General features: G+C 34.4%; 1 protein-coding gene across 1 annotated transcript; it reads right to left on the reverse strand.

Moving 5' to 3' along the window:
* Window positions 1–17733: 17733 nt before the first annotated feature.
* LOC115231618 (protein FAM200A-like) lies at window positions 17734–18585 on the reverse strand. Its single transcript, XM_029801602.1, has one exon. The coding sequence runs from the start codon at window positions 18583–18585 to the stop codon at window positions 17734–17736; it is 852 nt and encodes a 283-aa protein (XP_029657462.1).
* Between the last annotated feature and the right edge of the window lie 1256 nt (window positions 18586–19841).

The following is a 19841-nucleotide window of genomic DNA, read 5'->3' on the forward strand; positions in this document are numbered from 1 at the left end:
ACAGGCTTAGTCACCTAGTTCTATTAGTTTTTGTTCTTTATTGCTTTCTTTGGTAAGGTTGTGTTTATGCAGTTTATTGAGGCAATTCAGGTCATCCATTGTCTCATAGGAATATGTAGTTCAAACAGTCATGTTTACGTTTTAAGCCACGTCAGAGTCAAACAGTCATTCATAGAGGAATAAACGTGATTAAAATTATAGTCACAAATATTTGTTGTGACTATACGTACGCTTGTATATGGAACAAACTATGAACTGCCTTGTTCTTTTTTTAACTTTTGTCTATCTGAGTGACCCTGCATGCCATTCTCGCAAGTTGATTGGCAGGAGGGCGTACTTTTCGTAGTCTATCTTCATTCCATGTCTGTTTTCAATAAGCATACTCTTTAGCATCCTATTTAACATAACCTAGTTATTTCTTCAATGGATAACTTATCTGTATGATTTTTAAAGAACTTTGAGACAACTTTATCCCATGTCAGGACTACGATAATATTCGATACTTTTGTTTTATGAAAAACCGAACGTTCGTTTGCAAGCAGGTCGTATTTGTAAAATTTCTCCAGCGGTTTTGTAAGATAATGTTTACTTCGATTAAAGTTATTTATTTTTTTCTGTTTTTTATAAGTTTGTGTTTTCCTGATTTAGAACCAACAACTACAGTTGATTTGCTTAACAAAGTAACGTAACATGCATGGAGTAGTTGAGTTCGTTGTCAGTAAAATTACAAATCAAAGAGACTCAGTCTCGGGAAACTCAAGTCGTGATTGTTGTCCTAAACTTACAATGGGCAAAATACAACACTTTTTCAAAACCAAACAGATTTCTGATTCTACTGCGACTTTGAACGAGTTGCAACGTCGTAGACAACCAACGAGTAACATTTCGTTTGGTGTTTCATTCAAGGGTAGATTCTCTAAAATTGACTGAGGTTGAGTGATAGGAATATATGTTACGGGAAAAGTCATTAATCCGGGCACAATCAATCTTTTAATTTCTGAAATTTGTAATACGTTAGAACGAAGTGGCCATTGATATTGTCTCGGAGTTTTTTTAGTTAGTTTTGTTTTTATTTTCTCCATTTTCTGTAAAAAAATTTCAATATTCAGTGATATTAAAAATTTGATTTTTTCGATTAATTTTCAAAATTTTTGGTAAAAAAGAGATTCTTGAATTTCAAATCCAGACATCTAAATCTAACAAATACACTTATAACAAGAGAATAAGATTAAATAACGAGTTTTCTAAATTAAATTAACATTAATGCCAGGGAATTAACATAATTCTCCGGATTAATGACTTTGCCCGTAACATATACATTGTTTGGAAGATTACTGAGAATTGGCGACGATGCCAATGGGCTTTAACCCGGTCGATTGTCGGTAAGAATCGGGTCAGGGTTGATTTTTCCAATTTTTACAAATAAATATAAAAAGTTTTAATTACGACCAAATTTTGTTTTAATGACAAGATGAAAAGAGTGTTTCAAAAAAATGGGAACTTCTCTATTTTTGTATAACATTTGATGTAAAAATACTTGGATATGTAACCAGTTAATCCCTATACCAAAGAATAAAACTTAAGTAGGCATTAAAATTCCAATCATAGATTATACAATTATTTCAAAGGTACCAAGTTGTTTATTAATTAAAAGGTCCAACGCGTGTTTTAAAGCTTAACGAATTAAGAAATAATCTGATTTCGTCATAGGCTCATTTCACAAAAAATCACAATCGAAGTACTGCATCAGTTACTGTAAAGTTATGAAATCAGCAGAATACTTGCAATGAATGAGAAATCATATTGTGATGATGATTTCATCAAACAATGTCTTGTGAAAGCAGCTTGATAATTCGCATTTGTTTAATGAGATTTCTTTGACCAGAAATGCAGTTACCGAAAATATCAATGAAATGTTTTCGCATTTGAAAGAACGATTAAAATCTGAATTTTTGAATGAGCCCGAGATATCAAAAATTGAATTGGAAAAAAGATGTCAATCATCCGTAAGTAAATCTAACACGATTAAAAGATGGTGATTAAATATTTAGATTTCTTTTTTTTGGTTTTTGCCTAAAATAAATAATCTTTCCTTGATAAAAAATTACTATAAACGCGGTCCTTGAAGCGAGATGAGTTTGACACCCCTGCTCTAGCCCAGCCCTGGGCTACCCCTAATTATTCTCTGAATTTGACAAATATCTGAAAACATATTTCAACTTAGTTACGTGATTATTGACAACAGTGGACATTAGTTATGTAAAATGACTAGTTAAAATACACACAGCTCCTAACATAAAATTGTTAATTATTTGAATGACAACTACAAGAACAGCCCAAATTATTAGGAAACAAGGAAAAATCAGAGAGCTTTGAGTGCCTCCTTGTTAATAAGATGAACAACTTTGGACACATTCATCATAAGACGTTCAGTTGTGGATGACAATCTGTCCAACGTCTCCTCATACTTCTCCACTTTTCTAAAATTGACAACTCTCTTAATCCGGTCAATCCTCGCCCATGTTCTCCCATCAACCACAAACTTGGACAAATGCTTCTCAGTCTCGTCCTCCGACAACTGCAACAACTGGGCAGCCCGAGACATGGTAATACAGCCATACGACTTGGCTATCACCCACATGTTCTCTAATACTCAAACCAACACCAACATGCTCGATTATCCGAATCCTCAACTGCTCTAACTCCACGTCCCCACACCCAAACGTACCCGAAGACAGAGGATCCTTCCAGAACAGGTCTGAAAACCTTGCAAAAAACTGTTCTGAGCCAACAATCTCAGCCTCAATAAAAACTTGAAGAATATTCCTCACAAACTGACAATCCAAACAAACTTGTGTTCAACAAGCAAGTCAAGTCTTCTGATTGAGTTGATTTGGTGAAGAACCTCGACTTGTTGGGGACAATGTGGGGCCAATATTGCGTAATTCACTGCATTGGCCAGAGTCTGCTCTATTAAACCACAGCGGAGACCTTTCTCCATTCCAACTGAGGGATCGCTTCCAGAATAGCCAAATAATATTTGGCCACCTCAAGGTAGTTACAGACATGCTTTTCAATCGAAATCATATATGTATAAAACAACGACCGCCAATCCTGGTCAGTCAAAAAACCAACAATCAAACTGGTTCGAGATTGGAGGGGACTATTTTCCTCCCGATGATGGCCGCCCTGTCATATTTGGAAAGACTAAGACAGAGCTGCATCTGTTCGAGAATGAAGAGATTCATTTCATGCTTATCGAGAGAAGTGAAGGTCTCCACTTGGACAGGAATCATAAGGTCATAGGCCCCCTCTACGTCCCCCTTCTGCTGCTTTATTTTACACAGCATCATTGTCAGTCTTGCTCTCTCCACTTCTGCAAAGATCTGCCAAAGTTGGGATTATTCAACCTTTCCTTCACTCACTTGCAGCAGAGTCTCGATTAGTCTGACTTTTGTTTCAGTATTGGGGGTTTTGTCCACATATTCAAAGACTTCTTTTATTAGGGCGTGTTGTGCTTGTTTGAATTGGGCTCTCTTTCGACACAAAACGGGGATTATGTCACACAGTCCGTTCCATTCCCCTCTTTTTTGGTGGATTGAGGCTATTTCTACTAATATACGGGCTGTCGATTCTGAGTCGTTTGCCATTCTTGACTTCTTTTCAAGTTCCACAAGGTTGGACACGGCTAAGGGGAATTGGCTCTGTTTGTTGTTTATAATTTTATACTTGAAGTAGTTTTCTTGAGTTTTGTATTGTTTCGGTCACTTCAGAAGAATAGTCGTGCTTTTTTAGTTGACCATCAATTGAGTCCATTTGATTACACACTACTCAAAAGTCGTGGTTTTAATACTTTTTTAATTAACATTCAATATATTATTATTAATACAAACAAAACTAGTCTTAAGGCTTTCTCTATAAACAATTCATCGAACCGACAATTGGCTATGCCTGCGTCGCATGGGGAATTAATCTCTCATGGTCCAACCCCTTAAAATTGAGACTACACTATGTCGAGCTGCGGCCGCTTGACCACCTAATTAAGAAATATGGAAAGGGCTTTTTAGCCATTCAACTAAACCAACTGTCAAAAGACCATCATATGTCAATTAGCAACCAGAAGCACATCACCTTGATTCAATTCCTTACGAAAATTGTTCTTCGTTAGTTCCACTTGCGTTGGGTTCAGAGTCCGACATCGGGAAAAGCTGAGAAAGATCTTCATGATTGTTGGAATCACCTATTTAATTACTCTAATTAACTGTTGGCGATTCTTGGGTTAAATAAAAAAGTCTTAAAGTTCTCTTCCCCTTTTCAATTATTGAAGCAATCCACCGACATGTTATCCGACTCCTTCAATGGTGTGCCAACTTTTCTTCGGAAGCGTAGTTTCCTTGTTTGATTGTGTTTTTACTTATGAGAGCATTTTAAAACTACAGATTTGTAGGATAAGTTGTCGCATTCATGTTGAAAAGACTCGTCAGAATTTTCACTCTTCTTCCTACGGTTCTAGTTATACAAAATACCTTATCATCAGGACGCGATGGTTTTGGAATATCAACCAAGTATATATAGAATAGAAGGCGACTAAGCGAAGATCTTAACTTATTTGAAAGTTAATATTATGATAACCAATTCAAATTTTAAATTGACATTGAATGTAAATGCTGATTTTCTCAACATTTAAAAGCACTAAATTTCCGCGAAATATTATTTCATGAATTTCGAAATAATTTGTGAAATTGTTAACGTATTTCAGTCAGATGGAGTTTCAGTATCAAATACTAAACATCATGTAAATAATCCAGATATTAAACTTAAATTAACGGAGATCATATCAAATTATTCACAAATAATAGATCTTTAAATTTCGGAATGCTGCGACTACACAATCAATCGTGCATATTATGAAAAAAAAAAAAAAAAAATATCAATGAAACGTGCTCGTTGTGAACTCGACCTGAACCACAAAGTTCAACTCATAAAAGATTATCAATCCACATCCAAGTTAACACAGAAAGATCTAAGCCAAAAATATGGTATTGGAACCAGCACTGTATCGGATATTCTGAAAAACTCTACTAAATATCTGGACATATTCAGAGGGCTAGGGAATGGTTTCAGATGGCTAGATCCCTTCACTATATGATATCCGGCCCTATTATTCAAGCAAAAGCAACATCATTCGCAAAATCCCTTGGCTTTGATGATTTCAAAGCATCCAATGGGTGGCTAGATTCCTGGAACAGAAAAAAACTGATGACTCACTTGCTTGCAAAGATGGACGAAAATTTGAGTTCTACTGTAATGGCAAAATCTATCACCATTCTTGATACCCTCACTTGGATTGGTGCAGCATGGGCTGATGGATAATATCACTGATACTGATGACTCAGATGACGATCTCCCTCTGTCTGCTATTTTCAAATTGACAGGACACAGACCTGACCTGAACGACGAGGAGTTTGTGAACATCGATTCTTCGTTGGCCACAGAAAATCCCGACGAATGGGAAAATGCCTTCTTGGAGCAGCATCTTCCTCGAAAACCAACTGATGCGGAGAGTCCGAGTGATTCTAACGAAGATGGCGAGTCGCAAAAAGCAGACGAAGCCAAATTAACTCGCATTGACATTCGCTCAATGCTCGAAGATATACAGCACTTCGCTTGCACGGAGGATTCTTCTCTCCTTCCGTCAATAAAAGAATTAATGATTCTGAACAACACGGCCATTGTGAAAAAAATCAAACCTTAAACAATCTTTTTTGACAGATTTTCTTAAAAATAGAATCTTACTTTAAGTCCTTTTGGTAAGATTATGTTCATAAATTTCAAAACCTTGATAAACCGGATCTCTCTATAAACCGGCCGATTTTCATGGTCCCGTCGGAGTCCGGTTTAGACAAGTTCCTTTTTTAATTTTAAGTTATAGATTTCACTATTTTAAATGCTAGATTTGATAATTGCAAGTGTTAATTTTTTTAATCACAAATGCTAGATTTTGTGATTTTTTGACTACTCAGATTCAGTTCTCATCTTATCCACTTCACCAAAGCCAAGTAAGCAGGGGAAATTAAAAATAGACAAAATGAAAAGATTATTTCTTTCTGGAAGGGCAATTGGTTGTTTGGTGGACTTTGTCTCTTTCGGTTAGATCGAGCATTTCGTCGATCTGGATTTGAGTGGAAATTCGATTTTTTCGTGGAGTTACGTGGGGTCTTTTCAGTTCTCTTAGGTCGCAATTTTTCTCATAAGGTCTTCAAAACTTCATTTCCTGGACCTCAGTATCAACCCTCTGCACTTGCCACGGACATTGAGTCCATCTCTCAGACTCCGCTTCATCCTAACCTCACAGAACTTGCCTTAAACTCTACCCACGTGCAAAACCTCCTTTTTATTGGATGAACTGGTTAAAAAACTCCCGATGTTCCAAATGTTAACAGATGTTTAGTTTTGCCAATCTATGGCTGTGTCTCAACGACTATGACAAACTGGTGGGAGGGGAGGAGAGATCTCTTCATTTCCCGTCATTGAAGAAACTCTATTTGGCGGGAAACAAACTTTCAAACTCTGAAGACTTGAATAAATTCTTACATTTAGTTCCTCCTCTCATATACCTGCCAATAGGAAAAAATCTGTTTGTGGATTTGCGTGGCCTGGACTGTGCAGAGTGTCGACTGGAGAAAATCAACCTTTGCGTCACTCTTTCCAAGGATTGGTCCCAAGTAACTCAACACGTTTCAACACGTTTCCGTTTTTGACGATCATTCAACTCCTCAGGATTCCGTTGACTGACGTTTGATTCTGGAAAATATGACTTATAGAACATTCTGCGGAAGATTCCCAGTGATTGGTGCATTTCGTACTTTCTAAGTCTGCGTGTTTTGAACGGGATGAGAGTGAGTGATTAAGACCAAGAGAATGCAGAACGGGCGTTCATCAGTTTTACGAACTGAAGGAGATCCACGGGGATTTAGATCCTCTCTTGGATGTTGACTTGACGCCTCCCAAGGTTGTCAGCGTTAGACGTTTTTGGTGGATTTCCCTGTCAGTGTTAAAATGTCTGTTACTGAGCTCAAAAAGCTGATTTGTCGAGTATTATTCGACAATTAAAGAAACATTAAGTTTAAAATCTTCAAATCAAGTTCATAATCTAGATAGAGCAATTCTCTGATAAATGTTTGGTTTCTCTAATTATATATTTTCATTTTTATGCTCATTATATTAAATATATCCACTGCCTAATTAAAATAAAGTGTAAAGGAGCAATTATTTAAATAAGAATTTCAAATAAAAATAAATCAAATAGCATTATATGCAACAGTAGCAAATACGGAAGGGTTGACGTAGATCTGCTCCACCTTTCCACCAACAGAACTTCCTCATACTCATCAAAATCTTAAGAGAATTCCACAATATTTTTGTCCTCAATGAGACCATGTGTTGGCTCCTAGGATTTGTTCGCTGGACTTGGCAGTAGTTTGAATCAGGCCAACAAAGAATTGAGTGATATAAAGCAGGGCAAGTTTAATTTTTGTTGTCAATCAGTTTGCTTAATCACATGATATAAATTAGTATTAAATAAAAACTAGTCACTTCAACTTTTTGTGCGAGAACTTATATGAACTCTGAATGATACACAAATCACACAACCCTCATAGTCAACGTAACCATTGCAGTCAATATCAAGCACCACCAGAGCAAGGGGCTTTCTCAGCGTATTGAGTAGAATGACAGGTCGCAGGTTATTCACAGGGATCATTTTATTCGGTTTTTAAATCTGGAATAGAATTCCTTTACTGAAAGGAAGAAGATCGTTAGTTGCAAACATTTTGTTTAGTACAGTCTACTCTCTTTTTGATAGAGGGATTTTTTGATATTAACAAAAAAATTATCGTTTTGTTAGTTTAAAACTAAAAACATGTTTATTTTAAATTTTATTTAACAATTTTAGTCTTGGAAAATAATTTGTGTTTTTATCTTCGCATTTGTACTTTTGAATTAATCGATCTATCATTAACTTTTTAAAGATATAGAATGCGCTTAATATCTCTTGAGCAAACTGAAAAATGCCATTTTCTAGCGCATTAATTATAAGAAATAGTTCCAAACTTGATTAGAATTTTACAACTCCGTCATATAATGCGTCGTCATTTTCTATACCAGAGATTTCTACTGATACAGTAAACATCGGTTAATTGCATAACATTTGTCCACGGAAAATCTTATGCAATTAGCCGATGTTTTAATAAAAATCAATAATTTTTTTTTATAGTCAAGAAAAGAAAATAATCAAAAACGTTTAAAAAAATCATTAATTTTGGACTGTCTAGTCTTCTGGCAAAGGCGTAGGACGCTTTTTTCTAGTTCATAGAAGTTGTCCATATCCATTTCACTTGTTAAATCGCTGTTAGTAAGAAACTGGCGTATTAATCTGCATGCACCCATAGCTTCCGAACTGGTTGTTTTCACGGGTATGGGATCTTCATCGTCCTCATCGTCTTCACAAGAAATATCTCTTGACATTAAACATATTTCTTCATCGGACATGATTCCGATACATTCTTCATCCTCATTAGCAACATTCATCGTTATTTCGTCACATTCAATGTCACTAAACATATTTTCCCCCACTTCCTCATGGAATCCAGCCTTACGGAAACAGTTGTAAATTGTTGCTATTTTGACTTCCCTCCAAGCTATTTTGAGCATGTGTAGCGCCTCCAAAAGAGTGATAGAATTCACAACGGCACCAGTATTCAGCAGCATTTATATCGGAATCTTTTTTCTCCCCATAAATGCGTTTAAATGATATGTTGTTTCTTTCTTTCCAACGCTGAAGCCAACCTGAAGTAGGAATAAAGTCATCCATTTTCATTGTTTTAGCAAAGCTAGTAGCTTTGTGGGTTAGTATGTTACCATTTATTGGTACATTTTTGGTCCTGGTTTGAGCAAACCAAACGGACAATGCAGTTTCTACGTTCTTTTCTTTCCCATCGCGTCGTCTTTTTCGACTCAAATTGGTGCAATTAGATTCAGTTAATAGCATAATTTCTTCTCTATTCTTCAAAATCCGTGAGACTTGAGACTGAGAACAGTTGAATCTTGCAGATAGAGCTGGTTGAGTTTGACCTCCTTGAATAAACAAATTGATTATTTCCAATTTTTGAGAAAGTGTAAGATCACGACGTAACGACGTGTAATAATAATTAAATTTTAAAATTACAAATTATAATTATGCAATTATGCGAAAATTTTTATAAGAAAAAATAGTAAATGTTCCCAATGAGAGTATGCAATTAACCGATTTATGCAATTAACCGATATGCAATTAGCCGATATTTTTTCAATGGAAACCATATAAGTTATGGTTTTAAACATGAATTTATGCCATTAACCGATTTATGCAATTAACCGATATGCAATTAACCGATGTTTACTGTATTACTTCCTTGACAATTTCTTCGATTTCTTCTACACTTAATTTATTACATTTTCTTGAAGATTATTCCAGCAATTATTGATCGTTTTTATATTAACATTCATCAAAGCATCTTCAATTCCTAACAAAACATTTCTCATATTTATATTTGATAGACATTAAAAGATTATTTCATCTACTGCGAATAACATTTAATATTAATTCTCCGCCTTCAAAAAAGCATATAAATTTGACCAATTCATGTCAATAACAAGTTTTGAATGAGAAAATTATTCCTAAGATCAAGCGGCTAAAAAACGAACTACAGTCTAACCTCTTTTTGGGGCACCTAGTGCCCCAAAAACAGGGGTTCCCCCAGATAGAGGGGTTTTCTAATATTAACGAAAAAAACTAACGTTTTGTTAATTTAAAACCAAAAGATGTTTATTCTTAATTTCATTTAACAATTTTAGTCTTTACTTGTCGGGAAATGATCCGTTATTTTCGCTCCGAATTGGTACTTTTGAATTAATCGATCCATTGTCAAATTAATCGATCCAAAACGACCTTGTCGGGAAATGAATTATCGGGTTCTCTGAAGCCCTCAGAACCTTCACATCCATCAAAATTACATCCATCAAAACAACAGAAACACGTTATTATTAATTATTATAAAATAAAATGCAAAAATTATAACTAAAAAATATATAAAATATTAAATGCCCCATAACGGGGTTTATCTTATAAAGAATAAACAGAAAAACTCCTAATAGAAATTCAAATTGCCCCAAAACCCGAGGGTGCCCCAAAATCCGAGGGTGCCCCACGTCCGGGGTCGCCCCAATAAGGGGTTGCACTGTAGTATTTTAAGGCAGATATAAAAATTCATATTAGAATAATCATCTCCCTTTTGCCATCCTGCATTATTAAAAATTAATAAAATATTTCTTTTATCATCTTTCATTTGTGCATTTTAACATAAAACCATGCATTAAAAACATGACTTGTCATCCAAGACGTATATAATGCTGTTCAATATTAAAATTTATCAAACAACGAGGAGACTTGTATTTTCCAATGACCAAAAGTTTCATTTCTCACCAATTGAATTTGTACATTGAAGAAAAACAAATCTTTCTTTATTTTTTGACAACACAAGTATCAGTTAATTCTATGAAAAATATACAGTGGATTTTTTCACAATTGAAAAGTTTTAAAAAGTTTTTCAACATCGATGTGTCGCGAGACTTTTTTTCACCAGAAATTGTTCGAAAAAAGTTGATGCCATTTGTTAAAACTGTCAAGTCATCCACTAGAACGTTTAAATTTGAAATTTGAGGTCCTTTTTAACAATAGATTTTAATAATGATCCGAAAACTACTAAATTATAATTTCTTAATCTATAGAAAATTAGGCATATTTATTATTACTTTTGAAATAAAGTAAAAACAACTGTTATCACTATTATCGGGACTCTTTGAAGGGCTTTACATTCATCAAATTATATATGTCTCGATTGATTCGAGAAATCGTCCCTTTGCTTGTCTTGAATTTTTTTAATATGTCCCTTTGAGACATATTTTTACTTTTTAAAGCATTGGGAATGTCTAACTTGTCTTTGACAGAAATTCTCTTCGGCTTTGGCTAAAATAAAAATGAGTTCGACTTTATTGTGTCTTGTAATCATTTTTAACATTTACCACAATCAGTGTCCAAATAGTCAAAAAAATTTTTCTTATATTAAACAAAATATATTTTACTATAGTTAATTGTATTTGGAAAACCTAATGTAATAAACTAACCACGTTACTACTCGTCCATTGTTGCGTGGTTGTGCAGTTTAGCTAATTTAATTTTACAGTACCGCTCAAATGTTTCGGACCACCCTATTTTTCTCAATTTCCAAGTCAATCCTAAATTATTTTTATACCGTTCTTTAGAGAAACTTATTAGATAAGCTTAAACACATTTATTCTATTTTAAAAACTTGGACAGATATTCATGTTTGGCGCAATTTTAAAATTATCGATTTTATACTCGATCATATGTTCCGGACCAGTTTAAAAAAACCGAAATTTATTAAACTTATAAAAAGTTAATAATTAATATTTCCTCCGTTGTTCGTTATAACAGCATTTATTCGCTCTGGAAGTGAATTGTATAATTTTTCAATGTACGAATTATCAATCTCGTACCAAATTTTTTTGGTCAAATTCCAGAGCTCTGGAAGATCTTTTGGTTCCAGATCATAAAGTTTTTGTTTTAGTACCGACCACATATTTTCAATAATATTCAGTTCGGGTGACTGGCTCGGCCAAGTTTCTAAGATTTTTATTTGTTTCCTTTGAAAAAAATTCATTGTCGACATGGACCGATGGGAAGGAGCGCCGTCTTGCTGGAGATACATGGTCTCATCATAAAAATTTTCGAGTCCAACATTTATAATTCTCTGATACTCTGCGGAATCAACATTTTTAATGCATAAGACAATGTTTCTCCATCCATTTGCAGCAATAGCTCCCCAGACCATAATGCTAGGAGAAAATTTTCGTGTTTTTAAACAATATTTTGAGTCAAATCTAGAGTTTGGTGGCCTTCTAACATAATTTTTTGTGTTTGAATGCAAATTTATTTTGCATTCATCACTAAAAATAATTTTACCCCAATCATTTTGGCTCCAAGTTAATTTCTCAATGCACCAATTTTTTCTAGCCTTTTTATGGCATATGGAAAGACTTGGTTTTGGGCATTGCTTTCGCCCATTCAAATTATTTCTTTGTAGGCATCTTTTAATTGTATTTGTGCTTACAATAGAATTTAATTTCATATCAAATTTAATTTGATTTGCCGTTTTTGTGGGGTCTGCTTTCGAAATTCTCACTAATTTGCGTTCAGATCTTGGGGATAACAATCTCGGTCGACCAGATTTGGGTCTGTCGGAATATAGTCCAACGGATGAATATCTGGAAATTGTTCTTTGAACAGCAGTTTTGGATATTTTTAATTTTTCGGCAATTTCTCTTTGTGAAGCTCCATCTTTAAAAAAAGTGATGATAGCGACCCGATCAACCAGTGAAACACGCGGCATTTGTTATTTATTAGTCTTTTGTTTTTAATTGAATCAAAAATTATTTAAATTTAAAGAGATTTAACTGGTTCGAAACATATGATTGCAACTGGTCCGGAACATATGATCGAGTCAAAAATCAATTATATTCAATTGGCGCCAAACAAAAATATTTAAAGAAAATTTTAGAATAGAATAAATGTATTTAAGCTTATCTAATAAGTTTCTCTAAAGAACCGTATAAAAATAATTTAGGATTGACTTGGAAATTGAGAAAAATAGGGTGGTCCGAAACATTTGAGCGGTACTGTATTCTCTTATATTAATATTAATGGTTTATACTTATATTAAAAGTGATTAAAGTGATTAAATATATTGTCGACTTACAGAATTTCTTATAATATTCGGTATTCTGTAAATGAATTGGTTTTATTTTGACAATATTTTAATCTTTTATTTATCTTGATCAGGGGTTCTCAACCTTTTTAGCTCAAGGGCCAAATCGATAATTAAGATTAGCTTCGCGGGCCGCACAAAAATATTATATACTAGCTCAGCAGTTCGCTTCGCTCACTGCGAGCTAGCTCCTGCGGAGGCCCTGCTCGCTACGCTCGCAGTTTCCTTAAATAACTATAAATTTATGTAGATATATAAATGCGACCTGCTTTGATATAACCTTATTCTAAGGCCTGTGGATAAACGATGTTTGCAGTCCGTCCATCCTTGGCAAATATAAATAAATTTCTCTTCTACCTACCCTTGAGCACCCCACATACAGCTGGCCATGTGAAAAGCACTCGTTCTCTAAAAATAAGCCTACTACCTTTAAAGACTGTCCCTGGGCCTTGTTTATTGTCATAGCAAAACTTATCTTCAGCGGAAATTGTAGTCTCTTAAATCTATCGCAGGCCCTTTCATGGTCCATAATAACGTCGACCGATTTATATATTCTTTCTCTGCCAGGGATTTTCATTAATAAATCTAAATTTATATTAAGTACCTCATCATTAAGTGGAGCTAATATAGCTCGTTCACGCAGCCAGTCGAAATTCACGTAGTGTTCAGATAGTTCGGAATAGACGGCATTCAATAATTCTTCTGCTGTTTCTACGAAAATACATAATTCTTCCGGTAGCCTAATTTTCTGGTCGTGCATTTCTGAAGTGATTGCCCCATTTCCAATATCTAGAAGGATTTGTGGGAATATGCTATTAACGCCTTGTAAATGTGCATGTACATTTACATCTAAGCTTACCTTTTTCACGTGTGTCCACAAATATGACGATTTGAGGCAGGCATTCAATTCATCCGCAGGCGTCCCTCTTTGAATAATTGGCAGCGTCTGTCTAAAATCACCTGCCAATACAACTAATGCTCCCCCAAACAAATGGTCGCTACAATTCTTGATATCTCTATATGTTCGGTCAACTGCTTGAATGCGCCTTTATGAGCCATCGTACATTCATCCCAAACAATTAACCTAGAATGCATAATTCCATTACCCGTAGTTGAGTCTAACAGCAGTCCTGACCTTGTTCAGCTGTTGTCTAAGTTCCCTCACCATTTAAGCACATCTTCCCTCGTTTCTCTTTTTTTGTTATATGGTTCATATTCTCTTGTTTGTTAACATTCTCAGATCTCTCTTTATAGGACATTCTTATGATTTTGTAAACGCGAATCAGTAATTTATATTAAATTTTCTACGTAAATTTATTTAGTGAAATTTATGTAAAGTGTATTATCCAATCAAAGCCATTATACTTAATTGCCTCTATGTTTAAAGGAATTGAAACTTTAGCATAATCGAACTTGTCTGTTTCGGTAAAGAAAATGATAATCAGCTTCATCTTTGTAGTATTATAAGGAAAAAAATTAAAGCCTGTTAAATCAAGGAGATTTAAATATAGTCAAATTGAAATTTACATGACTAATTTAAATTTTATTTGCCTCTATCTTTTAAGAAATCTAAACAGTAGCATAATCGAATTTGTCAGTTTCGGCAGTTAAAAAGAATCAATTATGTAAATCTCTAATAATTTTTGCTTTTTCCTTTTTAGTGGTTTTCAAAATCTGATAATTGCACAGTCTATTCATGGTCGATAACAATTAGAGCTTTTATTTTATTTTTTAACGAAAATTTAACAAAAAAGAATTATGTCATGTCATTTTAACAAAACGCAGAAAATAATTTTTTTAATTTTTTAGCTTGAAGGTTTTGGGGACCACATCATGTGAGTCGAGGACTTTCTTGTTGTTCATTTTAACAAAAACGCAGAAAATAATTTTTTTTAATTTTTTGGCTTGAAGGTTTTGGGGGACCACATCATGTGAGTCGAGGACTTTCTTGTTGTTCATTTTAACAAAAACGCAGAAAATAATTTTTTTTAATTTTTTGGCTTGAAGGTTTTGGGGGACCACATCATGTGAGTCGAGGACTTTCTTGTTGTTCATTTTAACAAAAACGCAGAAATAATTTTTTTTAATTTTTTGGCTTGAAGGTTTTGGGGGACCACATCATGTGAGTCGAGGACTTTCTTGTTGTTCATTTTAACAAAAACGCAGAAAATAATTTTTTTTAATTTTTTGGCTTGAAGGTTTTGGGGGACCACATCATGTGAGTCGAGGACTTTCTTGTTGTTCATTTTAACAAAAACGCAGAAAATTGACTTGAAGGTTTTGGGGGACCACATCATGTGAGTCGAGGACTTTCTTGTTGTTCATTTTAACAAAAACGCAGAAAATAATTTTTTTTAATTTTTTGGCTTGAAGGTTTTGGGGGACCACATCATGTGAGTCGAGGACTTTCTTGTTGTTCATTTTAACAAAAACGCAGAAAATAATTTTTTTTAATTTTTTGGCTTGAAGGTTTTGGGGGACCACATCATGTGAGTCGAGGACTTTCTTGTTGTTCATTTTAACAAAAACGCAGAAAATTGACTTGAAGGTTTTGGGGGACCTCATCATCGAGGATATTCTTTCTTATTAAAATTTTTTGACAGGAAGGTTCTTAGAGGATATCAACCTTTTATTGTGCCTCATTATCGAATAACTACAAAAGGGAAGGTTTTGACAATTTGATCTGGTTTGTAACAATTTGAATGTGGGTGTGCACAGACAGACAGACAGACAGACACACAGACAGACAGACAGACACACACCATACCATTTTATTATTAAGATATTTTTTATATTTTCCAAGCCGGTAACTCGCTTGCAATCCGAAATGCAGCCACTGCTGATGAGTAATGAGTTTTTGGACTCTTTTTTTTCTTTTTTTAATTTCCATTTCCTTTATGAAGAAATACAAGCTAAAAATTCTACAAAAGGCGTTGCAACTAAAAAGAAAGTATTATTTGTTTATTAAGTTTTTGAAATCCGGAATAAGTAAAGTCGAAGAAGTTCGTAAAAGCTGACTCAAGTTATTATCCGTGAGTTTGTTACGATATTTATTTTTTATTCGAATCATTTTACTAAATATTGATTCGCATAAATATGTAGATCCAAACATTGATATATTCATATATGCATTGTGTGTTATATTTTGGAATTTGTCTTGAGGAATTAATTCGTAAAAATTAATAATGGACGCATTTTTGAACAATGCCGCCAGTTCTATATCATGTTGTAAATTAATGAGTTCTAGTTGAAACTTTGCAGGCGCATCCTTAATTTCCACGCTGAATGGAGTTGCGAATATTTTCATTAAAGGAAGGAATTCTTTAAAATTCTAAAAATTAAATTTATATAAATGTACCCCAAAACGTGCTTCAAATTGATTAATGAAATCATTAATTATGGACATGTTTAACCTTAAGAATGAATAATTAAATTTAAACATTATTAAAAAATTAAAAAAGTTAGTTGCTCTAGAGGGGCCGCAAAAAAAATCCTGGGGGCCACATGCGGCCCCGGGGGCCGCATTTGAGAACCGCTGATCTTGATCATTCAAATCTTTTTGGATGTTATATATTATCTTATTTTTTACCTATTTTTATGAAAATATACTCCATGAAACGAGAAATGAGTCTATCTTTTTATATTTCAATTAATCAAAATTTTTTAACAATTTGTATATCGAAATAAATGAAAAGACTTTATCAAATCTCTATTTATTTACAAAAACAAATATTCGAAGTCCAGCTTATTTAATCGCCGCTGTCGAAGCTCCTGACCCGATCGAGCATATTTTTTCTTCTAAAACTTATTTGGAAGTGACCTCTCCTCAAACCAATCTCTGAGAGGAGTTTGGCCAATTACCCCACTGGTTTCGAAAGTCAGGTGGACGAAGCAACAACTGTCGGTCAAGGAAGCATACTTCGCGATTTTCTTTGTTTCACCAAGAGTAAATAAGTTCATAATAATAAGAATACTGTGTACAAATTTAATTTTTATAAATACAAAATTTCATAGTGCAACACAAGAAAAACTAGCGTGAAAACACGCGTTGATGATTTCTTTCTTGTTTTTCTTTCAATAAACACTATTCTATTCTTTCACCAAGAGAGGAGGGAGATCCAGGCCGAGAGGCAGAGTCTATATGCGATTAAGAGGAAAACGAGTAACAAAGGTTACGTCCCACACGAGTGCCAGTCCCTTATTGAACGGGAATAAAGTCGACCCATCAGGGCGTTTTCCGTCCCCACGATACAGTCCTACCGGTTCTAATATTGAGGGGAATCCAGCGGCGTTAAGCGGGCGCTTCACAACATCATTTACTGAGGCGACAAGAGAGAGGGTGTAAATCACTCCTGTCGATGAGTCTTCCACATCTACAATTTTGTGGCTGGCAAATCTTCATGCAAAGCCGTAGACAAATTCCAATGCCAACTGATTCGTTGTCCAGGAACAAGCCAGCTGACGAGATCGGTAACGCATTTAGCCAATCGTCCGAATGTGGTTGACAGGCACAATTAATGCTTGCCAACTGAAACTGGTCGGCGTGTGAGCGGATATCTTCAATTACATGCGAACAATATATATTATCCCATTTGGTGTAAGATCGTCATAATTAATTATTTTGTCATCAATGAGATTTTTGACTTTTTGAAAATGAAGTAATTCATTTTTTTCTATGTGAATCTTCAGTAGGCGGCATGTATCCATAAAATCGTTAATTTTTTTTATACATTCGACAATTGTTTGGTCTTTACCTTGCAAAGATATATTCAAATTATTGATATATGTGAGTACATCACCAGAAATGCTAAGTCAATTAAGAAATTTTTTAATCCAAAGGACACTCTTTTTACTTTGATGAGTAAAAGTTTGATATTTCTTTTCGTAAATCAAGTACACGACATGCTGTTTCACCTTGTGATAGCCATCGAACTTGTGCATGGTATAAAATGTCTTCAGCAGATATTTCACTACTGGAAAGAATTGTACGAAACTGTCTATGTCTCAATGCATTGTTTCGGATATATATAATAATTTGTTTTACTTCATTAAGTGTATCTTCAAATTTTTTCATTTGTGACCAAAGTGCTTGTTGGTGAATAATACAATGTACACCAATAACTGATTTATTGTTATACTCTTCTGAGACATATTCAGTTAGGCGTGCAACAAATCCTTGTTTTCTACCCAACATTGCTGGTGCGCCATCTGTGCATATTCCTCTTAGACATGTCATGTCCAATTTGAATTCCAAACAACATTGTTTAACTATTTCAAATATATCTTGACCCCGTACATTTCCAGGTAGTGACTTCATGGATAGAAAATCCTCATGTATTTCAAACTCGAAGGATAGAGTACGAATAAATATGATCTGCTGAGCAGAATCACATATATCATTTGACTCATCAATGGCAAGTGAAAATAACGTAGTTTGAGAATTTAATTTTTGTAGGAGTGATAGATTAAGATGCTTGGCAATATGAAACTGTCGGCGCTGAATTGTGTCACGTGAGAGTGGAATTGCTTCAAAGTTATGCTCCTTGTCGGGATCAATGCATTTAACTGATTCCATGATACATCTTTTCACAAGTTCGCCGTCTGAAAAAAGTTTTCCAGCAGATCCAAGGATATGAGCAACTCTAAAGGATGCTTCAACTCTTGCATTTGCCACATTTAAAAACCAAGGCCGCACATTCATCGACTCACGGCCGCACTTGCGCACCCCTGCTTTAGACTGTTGAAATGGTTGCGAGAATCACAAGTTGATATAAAATGGCGAATAACTTTTTGATTTATACCAATTTATTTTTGGGAAATTAAATGGCACATCTTTGAAAGTCCAGGATGTCCAATATAATGTTCTTTGGTTAAAATTGAATTAATTTTGGATTCTTGAAAGGAACAGACAACAGTACGAAAGTTTCCATTAAGTGTAAGAATTAATTCTTCATTTATAAGTTTTAAATTCTGACACTTTCGGCGTAACGTACGTTTTAGGATACTCATTATGTTTGACATAGTTCATTATGTTCTTTAATTCATAGGGTGTTTTAATGCTGAACGAAAAGGCATTAATTTAAAAATATCAAAAATAGCTTTATTGACTCAAAATATATTTTGTTATCATGCAAAAAATGAGTTTCATGTGATTTGTTAGATGTATCGTATGTCATAGTGTACGGGTTGTTGATGTTTTCATGTGATAAATCAGATTTATCTTAATACCAAAAAGGGATATCCAACTAGTGATTCGCGAAAAAAAACTGTAGAAGAACTTGCAACGAATAATCAGATTGAGAATTCCGCTTTTAAATATTGGCAACACACATGAAATTAACACACTTGAGTTCGAAATTGGACTTTACATGTAAGGAATTATAGACATCAAAGTTTATTCGCTTTTCAGAAGAACTTGGAACATGAAAACTATTCTGTAAAATTAAGAATGATATTGATTTTATACTAAAAAATTGAAGATGTGATTTTCAAAACTTGGAATTCTCTTCCAGATTCTTTTTATGAACTAAAAAATCGTATACAGAATTTTAAGAATATTTGGTCCACTTATATTTGTGAACAAAGTTTTTGCGCTCTTGTGGTGACATATTTAATATGGGAATCACGGGGGATATTCGGGACACTTCTAATATGCAAATACCACACAAACATGACTCAGCCGGGAATCCCCTACATCAGGTAACTTTTGGACATAATCCGAATAGTGAATTTGCCGACCTCCGTCCTTAACGCTCATATTTCTCCTATTTTTCAGTTTCCTTCCTGCACTTGTGTGGTAATTGACGGAAACTGACTTTATTCAACAAAACACAAATCATCAACAACTCCACATTTATCATTTTTATCATCACAATCATCAGATTTATCATTTGAGCTAATTTACAGGCTTGTTAAGTAAAGATTTCACTTACAGATTCGTCCTCTCCAGACTCTGCA

The sequence above is a fragment of the Octopus sinensis genome, unplaced genomic scaffold (assembly GCF_006345805.1).
Source record: "Octopus sinensis unplaced genomic scaffold, ASM634580v1 Contig18745, whole genome shotgun sequence".
In the NCBI taxonomy this organism is placed as follows: domain Eukaryota; kingdom Metazoa; phylum Mollusca; class Cephalopoda; order Octopoda; family Octopodidae; genus Octopus; species Octopus sinensis.